Genomic DNA, 11,739 nt, shown 5'->3' on the forward strand with positions numbered 1-11,739 from the left:
AGAGTAGCAATGATCTCTCACTTGACCCAAGTAGTTTCAGAATTCCTCCAAAGTGGTTCTGACCAAGGCTACCCCTGGCAGACTCTCTTGTTCCCAATCTGCTGACTGGTCTTTTTTCAAAATTTTAAATATTTTGTACAGTTGTTTTATAGGGGATGTATAGAATAACTTCCCTGATTATTAAGTGGTTAGTAATAATTTCCTTTAAATCCTGCATCCCTTTGAAAGGCTGATGAAAGCATGAGCTGCATACACTTCAGCCTCAGGCATTTAGATTGAATTTATCTTTGGACAATGGGTAGATCCTATATAAAGAATCCTTGATTTGTTAGAAGCCACTAGGGCTGACTTCCCTGTCATGGATTTTAGGAACAGCTTGAATCAATTTTTTTCTTTTAACCCAGTGCTGGGGATTGAATCTAGGGCCTTACTCATGCCAGGTAAATGCTTTATCACTGAACTACCTCCTTAGCACATACACCTCTCTCTCTCTCTCTCTAATGGTAGTAGGGATTGAACTCAGGTCCTAGCGCATGTGAGACAAGCACTCTACCAACTGAGCTATATCCCCAGCCCAACCAGCTCAATCTCTCAAGGGAACAGATATTCAGCAATTCTTAAAGGAGTTTCCAGAGTTTCTGAGGCCCAGGATTATCCTGGATGAAATTCCTACTGTGTTGGAGAAGCCCCTGGGCAGCTTCTGTGGCTCTGGTAGAAAAAAAGGAAAGGCCTTGGTATTTCCAACTCAGCTAGCATTCTTCTCCCCATCTCCACCCCCAGTCCTGAGGACTGAACCCAGGGCCTCACACGCTGAATGCAAACACTCTATCACTGAGCTACAACCCTAGGCTTTTTTGAGACAGGGTCTAAGTTGCAGCCTCACTATGGCTGGCCTGGAACTTTCAATCCTCCTGCCTCAGCCTTTCCAGTAGCTGGGATTACACCACCATGCCCAACTTATATGTTTCAGAAGGGAAAGTTTTTCCTAAACTGCTATCTACCTACTACATATAACTAGAAACTGCTCCCATATCACAGTGACAATAATTTGAAAGTGAAGAGATCAGCAGATGGAGCATACTGGGTCCCCCCAGCAAGCAAGGCAGACAGAAGAAGGATCAGGGAACTTCCATTTAAGAAAGGGTTCCAGACCAGAAGCCCTGGAGCTGAGGGCACCTTTGCTGAGTCTGGTATAAGGACAAGAAACAGGGTAGGATTCCAGCTGGAGGATCAACAGGGCAGGAATCCAAGGTCTCTGGTCAAGTATCAGGCCTAAATGGTGGCTAAGTGGGCCAGGGAAAGATGTGGTGAGGACACCATAAAGGTCAGGCTGGCTTGCCCTGTTGGCTCAGGGATCCTTAGATATTGTGGAGGTTAGGAAGAGCCAATGGATGAGTACACCACTGGTTCCTCTGTGTTCTGCCATGTAGGTGTGCAGCCTGGGGCTTCCTCCATCACCTATAAAATGGGGCAAAGATGGAATTACCTAAGTGCTTGTGAAAGCACTTAATTCCTTTCTTAGTTAACAGCCAGAATTGCTCTTTGCTTAAAGAAAGGGAACAATTTCACATTTGTCATGTAGTTCTCCAGAGCTCTCCTTAGGCAGTTGTTGCATCCTCTCTGAGCACACAGAACAGTGAAGGCACAGAGAGGCAGAACCTGTGCACTACTATCATGTGAGCATTCATTCATTCGACAAACATTTATTAAGTGCCTACAGTGTGCCAGACCCTGGGGATACAGAGCTGGATGTTCTGTCCCTGCCCTCAAGGAGCTCACAGTCTGGGGGCAGACAGTAAACACATGAGTGACAATACGCCATGAAATGTTGAGGCAGAGGTATGACAAAGTGCTGGGACACAACAGGGTTTCTGATGAACGCTTCCTGGGGGCAAGGGTCAGGGAAGGCTTCACAGATCAGTCCACATACCTGGTGCCATGGCAGTGTCTTGCACACATGGGCAGGATCACATCACCAAAACCTCAAATGCTGGTCCACAACCCTTAGGTTGGGTGGAAGCAAGACCTCCCCTATGCTTCCTCAGGACAACTCCTAACCTCAACTGGATGTCCCTGCCTGCTGGGCCTACAGTGACTGAGGAAGCTGTTCCGAACTCCATAGGACCAACCCTCAGGAACCTTGACAGGACTCAGGAAAGATCAAATTACTGCTTGTGTCACCCCACCCAGGACTTCTGATTTCCCCAGTGACATCTCTGAGCTGGTCTGTGAGGTTATCTCTTTTCTTAACACTGTTAGGAGACCCCTACCCCCATCTTTTACTGGTCTTCCTTCTCATGTGCAGTAGGCACCAGCCGCTTCTCAGGTGCCTGGGCACAGCCTGCTAGACCCCATCAGAATAGGCCACCATAGCAGCCCCAACACCTGAACACTCACAGCCGCCGCACCAGCTCAATGAGCTGCTGGATGTTTTTGTTTTGGTTGGACAGGCCATTTCTGATGTTTTCTAGCAGGCATCTCTTCAATTCAAAAATGGCCTCACTATACCCCAGGCTCACAGCAGCCATGGGTGGTGCTCCATGCCACAGTCCTGGGACATGCCAGACATGCTGCCTCTCAGGATCGCAGAAGGCTAGGCCCGCCAGTGTCCGGAAGCCACCACCTTGCTTCTCCATCTGGGCAGCAGCTCTGTTCAGGTCACTGGGTGGTTCCAAGAGCTGCCTCCTCTCTCTCGGCTTGGGGCTGGGGGCAGGCATGTCATGAAGGTTCTGGTACACAAACTGATAGTTGGGCATGTGTCCTGTTTTTTCCAACCTCAGAAATGCATGCAGAATAGCTGGTGGAATGTCCCTCGTTTCAGCTAAACTGACCACAGTAACATTACTCAACCCCATTAGCAGAGTGGCCAGTGAAGCCTCCAGCTCAAACCTGTCCCCAGCTGAGGTCAAAGCCCCACTGATCAGCCCCCCAGAGTCTATCACAAGGATGTGGTCACAGCCCAGGTCCTGGCTGAAGCCCTCAGCCACTGTGATGAGCTGCATGAAGGCCCCCCGGGGACTGCAGATCCTCCCGGTAGCAAATCGCAGGCCAAACATGGTGTTGAGAAGCATGGATTTCCCTGTGCCTGGTATCCCCAGGGCAGATAGAACTACCAGCCGAGACCTCCTGTCCAGGCGGATGTGCAGCTCCTTGAGGAGCCCTGTGACCCAACGAACAGGGATGCTCAGGGTTCCCCCATCCACCAATTCCAGGGGCAGCCCCAGCAGCAGCAGCTCTACAGCCAGGCCGGGGAAGTGGGCAAAGCGCCTCTGGCCAGCTGGCAGCCTCCCTGCCTCCACCAGGCAGCTTTCTGCCTCATAGAATTGCCCCATCTCACGCAGGAAATGCTCTACCCCAAGAGGCTCAGGCCAGAGTGGTTCACTCAAGTCTGAGGCCCCGCTGAGTTTTGGTCTCAGAGTGAGAAGAGTCTCTGGGGGCTGTCTCAGCCGTGGCTGGCCCACCCGAGCCAGCCCCCACTCCATCCACCTCAGGAAGTATTGCCTCTCACCAGGAGAGGGGCTGCTGATCCCAGCAATGAACTCTTGTACTCCTGAGGTAGGCTCCTGGCCATTCTGCTGCATCCGGAGCTCCAGAAACCGACGCCTCAGCTCAGCCCGGTGCTTCTCAGGTGGGTCTGGGGCCCACTGCAGCTGGCAGAACTCCCTCTCCACTTGGGCTGCTTTCCTTCCAGGGTCTCCCTGCAGCCTCAGCTCATCCCTCCTGTAGGCATCTATGTCCTTGATCTTTCTGGTGATTCTCTCCATTCGGTCCTTTGCCTTCTGACACTCCTCACAGTCCTCATCAATTCTGAGGCCCAACTTCCGGGCTGCATGAGCCATGTCTTCCACAGACACCCTCCTGCAGGGGGACCGTACCACACTACCCACAATCCCTCTGATCCTCCTCACAAAGCTCTCGCTGTCAGTGCTACTGACCTTCACCAGGACGTGTGAGTGGTCTATCTTCAGCACAGGGATCAGCTTGTTCAGGAATCGGAGGTTTGTGTTCCGTTTCCCCCGGTAGGGACTCAGAATGAAGTAGTATTTTGTGGTTGACTCCTTCATAGAGTATAATAGTTTGTATTCCTTCTTACTGATGTTGTCTGTCAGAATAAACACAGCCGAGGAGATTTCTGTCAAAAGTTTAAACTGCAGCCAGTGAGACCCAATGTCACCTCGCAGATTCAGAAAGGCCACAGGCTCTGGGAAGACATCCAGGTCATCCCTGCCGCTGGGGAAAAACCAAGAAATTTCTACTAACCCATCTGCAATCTCCCGGGGATTAGTGCCCAAGTTGAGATCCCGATGCCAGAAGCAGTCCCATTGCCTACGGCCTGGGCTGAGGATGGCATTGAGCAGCTGGGACTTAGAGTTGCTGCTGACATCCATGCGCACGAAGGAAAAGGTAGGTGCCCTGGATAGGACCACACTGTCCTCTCTTAGGCTGCCCAGGCCCCGAGGGGGCTGGGACCACCACGTCCGTACAACGGCCCGTAGGGCCCACAGCAGAAAGGTGTGGTAGTGGTTTTCCGAGTCAGGCAACACAAGTGGGAGTGCAAACTGGCAGAGGGACATCTTGAGCACAATCTCCTGCTGCAGAAAGCTGTCTGAGGATAGCAGCAGGGCACAGAGAAGGTCCAGGGGGTTCACTGGTGTGTCAGGTGTTGGCAACTCAGAGAAAGAGTAGATGTCATCAGCAGCGATATCCTCAGCTGGATCCCAGTAGATCATCTCCTCCTCCATCTGGTTTTCCTTCTCTGCAGGCCGGGCATCTGGAGGCATATCCAGCACCATGGTGGTATTCCTGGCTTCAGCATTGAGGGCCTGCAGTTTTCTGAGGAAATGCCAGGGCAGGTCCTTGGGAACCTGAGGAGCCCAGTTTTTCATACTGTCAAAACTGATCTGCAGAGAGTCCTGGAGGCTGAGCTTCTGCATCTGGTATGTCTCCAGTCCCAACAGGGATAGCATTTCCTGAAGCCTGCTTCTCTCCACTGTGGAAAGAAATGGAGACATGACTGCTCAGTCTACATTCCTGAGTCAGAGCCACTGGAGAGCTGGAGAGGGAGAGTCCAGCAAGAAAGGGTTAGAAAGGATGTCCCTAGGAGTGGGATGCAAAAACAGGAGGCTCAGGGTATGTTTAGCTGACCTGAGATCAGGGAGGGGATGGGACCCAATATCAAGGTAAATACTATCATCCTACACAGATGTGATAACATTAGAAAACAGAAAGGAAAAAAAAAAAGTCACAATTAAAAACTGGGGAGAGTTCATGTAAAAGCACCAATTTCTGGTTTCTCTAGAAATCTCCAAAATCTAACACTTAGCTCAAAATTAATTGGTTAGAGTGAGCAGAACATGCCCCTTAGGTAATGAATGCAGGTCCCACCTCCCATGCCATAATGCATGCCAGAGTTATTCCAGTGCTGAGCCTTGTGCTCCCTCAATGTCACCAGGAAATTTCCACAGGGGCATAATCACTATTTACTCTCTGGTTTCTAATTAATGTTATTTTTCCTTGTAAATAAGTTGGATAATATTTTAAAGGAAAATATTAGTAAGCAAGGGAAGTCAGCAATCATAGATCAGAATCAGATCTGAGACCAATATGTAATTTTTACTCATAGTAAAATATCTGGTGCAGACTAAGTGAAAACTTGTTTATTTGTGCAGACAGTCAAATATCACTCTATACAATATAAAATCTTACAAGTTAGATGCTCTGGACAGGATTGCTATCTCCAAAAGTCTGGCATGGCACCTTACCAATGTTCAAACTGCACATAATCACTTTACTTTAAATGTTAATGCATAAAACAATAAATATAATAAAAGTTCCAAACTTTTCTCCAGTTCCTCTTGAGAGGAAGCAATATGCTTAAATAAACCATGAGAGAAAGCACTGGTTGATTCAGCCCTTTTATTGTTTCCCAAAGTCAAGTAACAGATTCAGGACCTTTCCCAAGTGAACTAAATGCTCCACAGCACTGACCACAAGGCTCAGAGTTCTACAGCAGTGTGATTGTAAGACCACTTCAGAGAGAACAAGTGGCATGGGAACTTGCAAAAACAGAGGAACCGCATGGGAGGGTTACACTGTGGCAATATCCTGTGTGGATATTATTCAGGTTTCACAGTTTTGCCTGGATGAAATCAGGGACATAATTTTTCATCTATATAAAGAACAAATGTTTTTATTAAGTTACAAGGAGTAAAAGGCAACAGGGAAAAGCCAGAACAAACAACCCATTCTCCTATGCATCTGTGCCTAAACAGTGGCCTTTGGCAGGCTGTTTGGCAGCTCTGGGCCTGCATTCCCAAACTCAGGTGAAACTACTGGACCACCTGAAGGGTTTCCAGACTAGCTGAGATTAGAATCACTTCAGGAACTTGTTTAAAATAAAAGATTCCAGGGCTGGGGTTGTGGCTCAGCGGTAGAGCAACTCATCTAGCACTCTGCAAGGCCCTGAGCTGGATCCTCAGCACCACATAAAAATCAATAAAATAAAGGTATTGTGTCCAACTACAACTAAAAAATAAACACTAAAATAAATAAATAAATAAATAAAAGATTACATCCAGCTTGGACCGGTGCCCCATGCCTATAATCCCAGCAGCTTGGGAGGCTGAGGCAGGAAGATTGCAAGTTCAAAGTCAACCTCAGCTACTGTGAGGTGCTAAGCAACTCAGTGAGACCCTGTCTCTAAATAAAATACAAAATAAACCTGGGGATATGGCTCAGTGGTTGAGTGCCCCTGAGTTCCATCCCCAGTACCCCCACCAAAAAAAAAAGGTTCCATCCAGCCAAACATGGTAGTACACTTACAATCCCAGCTACTCAGGGGGCTAAAGCAAGAGCATTGCAAATTCAAGGCCATCCTGGACAACTTGGCAACACCCTATTTCAAAAGTTCAAAAAAGGAATTGGGGTGTAGCTTACATAGCTTGTACAAGGCCCCTGGGCTTAATTTTTAGTACCACACACACAAAAAGATTCCTGAGCTTCCTCTCCAAAGATGCTAAATATGGAAGTGGATGTGTTGAAGGAGAAGGTTACTACTGCTAGTTACTCCCCATGGTTTGAGCTCCCCAGAGGTTTGGTTTCAGCAATATTACTAATGTTCCATAAATGGTTAATGGATTAGGGCATCCCAGATCTGAGCACTTTGCCTTCCCAGGATTTGATGCAGATAGATGTGGAACCACCAGCCTAGGTAATGTCCCCCTCCAATAATATATTAGAAAGCTATAACAGCTGGGTGTGGTGGCATATGCCTATAAACCCAATGGCTTGGGAGGCTGAGGCAGGAGGATCACAGGTTCAAAGCCAGCCTCAGCAATTTAGCAAGGCTATAAGCAACCAAGTGAGACTCTGTCTCAAAATAAAAAATAAAAACAGACTGTGGATGTGGCTCACTGGTTAAGCACTCCTGGTACCCACCCACCCCCGCCAAAAAAAAAAAAAAAAAAAGAAAGCTAGAACAAAAAGAGAAAATGCATACCTGCTGGGAAGTCATTGTCCTGGGCCTCATTCGTACCATCTATGAGAAAAGAAAAGAAAAAGAAAGTGTCAGGGCTAGGAATGTGGCTCAGTGGTAGAACAACAGCTTAGTACATCCCTGGGTTCAATCCCCAGTATAGCACCAAAGAAAAGAAAAATGAAGGTCAATCAAATATGTGCCTTTGATTGACACAAAGTAATTTAAGCTAAACCCAGAACTCTCCTTCTTTCTTACCAAAATAACGAAATATCTCAATTATTAAAAATATGAAATCCTAGTTATTTTTTGCTTTTCTCCCATCCTTTTCCTTCTCCAAACCAATCTATGCTAAGTCCCACAGTTTCTACCTCCATAATGGAACCCGCAGTCATCTCCTTCCATTTCTCTCCATTCCAAATCTAGGGAAACAAAAAACAAAAAAACAGGCATTTAGTTTCATCAGCAAGTTAGAACATTTCTATCAAAACACTTAAGTAAGGGGGCTGGAGGTATAGCTCAGTGGTACAGTGCTTGCTTGCCTAGCATGCCTGAGGTTCAGTCCCCAGCACCACACACAGACACACACATAAAGTTCAAATAAGGTTACTGTGGTCAATGATAACTGTTCCTCATGCTCAAGAAATGTTTTGGGTTTTGGAATTTTTCTTTGCAGTACTAGGGACTGAATCCAGTGCCTCAGGCATATCAGGCAAACACTTCACCACTGAACTATATCCCAAGCACCTCCTACAACCCCAATTTTTTGTGGTACTGGATGGAATCCAGAAGCCCTCTATCTTTGAGCTATATCCCCAACCCTTTTTATTTTATTTTTGAAACAGAGTCTGGCTAAGTTGCTGAGGCTGGCCTCTAATTCCTGCCTTATCTGCTGGGTCACTGAGATTAAAGTTATGTGCCACCCTGCCCAGTTCCCCAGCCCTTTTTAAAAAATTTTTGAGATTGGGTCTCACTAAATTGCTCAGGCTAGCCTCAAGCTTGCAATCCTCCTGCCTCAGCCTCCAAAGCAGATAGGATTACAGTCATGTGCCACAATGCCCAGCTCAATATTATTTTTATTCCATCAGAAAGAGTCTTTGTAATCACTTAAAGTGATATTTATATGAGAGCACAAATCCCCAGGTAGGGAGGGCAGAGTAGGAAAAGTTGTGTCTCTAGCATAACACTAAATCCATCAACACTAATATTTTAATGATAGAATGTATTTAATTAATGCTATCAGATATTTATATCAGGAAAAAAAGACTTTAAAAAAAATCAAGTCCTTGTGCATGTGAGGTAAGCCTTCTACCACTGAGCTAAATCTTCAGTCCCCAAATTTACATTTTTAAGAACTTATTATCAAAAAAAGATTCTCATATTTTCAATTCTCTCATGATTCCCATATAATTAAGAGAAAATTCTAAAATTTCAAACTGTCTTCTTTGATGATGTCTCTGGGAAATGAATATGAGACAGGCCTGAGAGAAAAAAAGAAAAGGGCTTCTTAAACAGCCCAAAGATATAAGAGACAATGCAGGACAGTTCCCCTGACTCAAACTGCAATGTCTAGCAGTCAAAAGGTTATTTTGCTCAAAGTGAAATAAACATCAGAAAAATTTTTTACAAAGAATCCAAAATACCATATACGGAAATGGCTAGAGAAGAGAATGGGAAACACTAGAGAGCCAGGGACGGGGTTGGAGGTTCTAGAGTAGTCCGAGCTGGAATCAAAAGTAACCTTCAGTCCCCAGAGGAAACAGGGCTTTGCTTGGTTAGGGATGGAAAAGAGCCTGATTTGGATTCAGAGAGATAACAGGTACAAGAAGTCAAGTGAGCACAAAGTAGTCAAAGTCAGGGAACTAAGAGGTGGACACAACCTAATGTTCCACAGGCAGAGATGCAGAAGGCAAATAAGCAAACTATGCAAAAGACAGACAGGGACAAAGCAGGGCCCCAGCAAGGGCACAAATCCACAGCAAATACAGGGAGGCCACAAGGCTCAGATCCATGAGCCAAGGACTCTACTAGAATTCTTACTAGGGCGTGGCCCAAGAGGAGGTAAGCCTGAACTCCAACACCACAGGAGCACCAAGTTTAAATGGGCACAGGGCAGTGTGTGGGCCAGACCTACCATTAAAATTATATTAAGAACTGTTATTAGCCTAAGTGGGAGAACTCAATATAGGGCAATTAAAGCCATTTTCACTCAAACGAAATGATCTCCTCCCACCAATTATTACAATAGTTGGTATGCACCCTCTATAGTGTTTTCCATCAAATTTTGGAATACTTGTTATTGGGCAGTAAACAGACATTTAAGACATCATTTCACACCTTGGAGCTATTAGCATCAAGAATGAGGTATGAGGGCTGGGATTGTGGCTCAGTGGTAAAGTGTTTGCTTAGCATGTGAAGTACTGGGTTTGATCCTCAGCACCACATAAAAATAAACAAACAAAATAAAGGCATGCTATCCATCTACAACTACAAAAAAAAATTTAAAAAGAAAGAATGAGGTATGAGCTGGGCTTGGTGGCACACACCTATAATCTCAGTGACTTGGGAGTCTGAGGCAGGAATGTCACAACTTCAAGGCTAGCCTATGGAATTTAGTAAAAGCCTGTCTTAAAATAAGAAAAGAAGCTGTGGATGTAGCTGACTGGTAGAGTCAGGGTTAATTCCTAATACTACAAAAAAAAAAAAAAAAAAAAGAAAGAAAAACAGAAAGAAAAAGAAATGAGGTAAGGGCTGGGGATGTGGCTCAAGCGGTAGCACGCTCGCCTGGCATGTGTGCGGCCCGGGTTCGATCCTCAGCACCACATACAAATAAAAATGTTGTGTCCGCCGAAAACTAAAAAATAAATAAAAAAATAAAAAAAAGAAATGAGGTATGGGTATCTGCATGCATAAAGATAAAGTTACACCTCTATCTAACACTGTATACAAGATATTAATTCAAAATGGATCAATGATACAAATGAAAGTGCCCAACCATGAAACTCTTAGAAAAAGTCATGGACATAAATCTTCATAATTTTAGATTTGACAGTGGGTTCTTATATACCAAAAGCACAGGCAACAGAAGAAAAAACAAAAAAAAAACTTGTGCATCAAAAGACATTATAAATAAAAAAGAGGGTTTGGGATGTAGCTCAGTGGCAGAGTGCTTGCCTAGCATGTTTGAGGCCCTGGGTTTGATCTCCAGCATAGGAAGGAAGGAAATAAGGAAGATGAGGGGAGAAGGGGGAAGAAAAGAAAAGGAAAAAAAGGAAGAAACGAAGATGATCAACTCAATAGAAGAAAATATTTGTAAATCATATATCTGGTAGGATCTAAGTATCCATATAAAGAACTCTTTATGCTGGGAGTGGTAGCAAACACTTGTAATCCCAGGGACTCAGGGAGCCTGAGGCAGGAAAACCACAAGTTCCAGTCCATCCACAGCAACTTAATGAGACCCTTGGCAGTTCAGTGAGACCCTGTCTCACAATAAAAAATAAAATGGACTGGGATGCAGCTCAGTGATAAAGCACCCCGGGGATCAAGCCCCATACTAAAAAAAAAAAAAAAAACAAAAAAAGAACTCTTACAATTTTATAACAAAGACAATATCTCCACTAAAAAGTGGGCACAAGACTTGAATAGAACACCTTGAGATACAATCTTCTTATAAAAAGGAAAAATAAAGGTCTTACACTTATTTATTTTTGAGATCCATGATCCCCAGCCCAGGAAAGTACTGGAACCCAGAAACCCAATGGGACAGAAAAAAACACATCTGCTTCAAAGTGGGCTCAAGTCCAACTTTACCTGCAATTGCCACAGCTGTTCGTCTCTCTGATGGTTTTATTTCTGGGGCCACCTCTCCCAAATCAGAATGTCTGAAACAATTTCAGAAGAAAAACATAATTAATATAATGAACTATGGCTTATACCTATCAAATTGGCTGCATATGAAAATCTCTTGGGGAGCTTTTAAAAACTACAAACTCTGGGTTATACCCCAGGTCCATGAAACCAGAACCTCTGAGAGCCGGTTCTGGGCATCTATGCTTTTAAAAGTGCCCTCCATGACTCTGATGTGCAGCCCAGTCAAGAATCATTAGCCTGGAAACTCCAGCACTCGCAAAAGCTGCTGGCTAGAGAATAAATACAGCCATTCAGAAAGACATAAAAATATACATACCCTTTGACCAGTAATTCCACTTCTATCCTAAGGAAATAATTAAGATTTAGTTATAAAGATGTTGATGCCAGCTTTA

General features: G+C 45.1%; 1 protein-coding gene across 8 annotated transcripts in view; it reads right to left on the minus strand.

The window, feature by feature from the left end:
• Nucleotides 1-1,687: 1,687 nt before the first annotated feature.
• Nucleotides 1,688-11,739, minus strand: part of Urgcp (upregulator of cell proliferation) — a 47,573-nt gene continuing 37,521 nt past the window's right edge. For 6 of the 8 annotated variants that reach the window (XM_076836413.2, XM_076836400.2, XM_076836395.2 and 3 more), the window contains exons 2-6: nt 11,664-11,690; nt 11,288-11,358; nt 7,846-7,896; nt 7,499-7,537; nt 1,688-4,990 (exon numbers count right to left, since the gene is read on the minus strand). In XM_076836413.2, the coding sequence (XP_076692528.1) occupies nt 2,394-4,990; nt 7,499-7,537; nt 7,846-7,879 (2,670 nt within the window). In that variant the 5' untranslated portion in view covers nt 7,880-7,896; nt 11,288-11,358; nt 11,664-11,690 and the 3' untranslated portion in view covers nt 1,688-2,393. The remainder of the gene's footprint in view (nt 4,991-7,498; nt 7,538-7,845; nt 7,897-11,287; nt 11,359-11,663; nt 11,691-11,739) is intronic. The other 2 variants (XM_076836382.2, XM_076836424.2) reach the window with 1 other exon arrangement.

The sequence above is a fragment of the Callospermophilus lateralis genome, chromosome 1 (genome assembly GCF_048772815.1).
Source record: "Callospermophilus lateralis isolate mCalLat2 chromosome 1, mCalLat2.hap1, whole genome shotgun sequence".
Taxonomy (NCBI): domain Eukaryota; kingdom Metazoa; phylum Chordata; class Mammalia; order Rodentia; family Sciuridae; genus Callospermophilus; species Callospermophilus lateralis.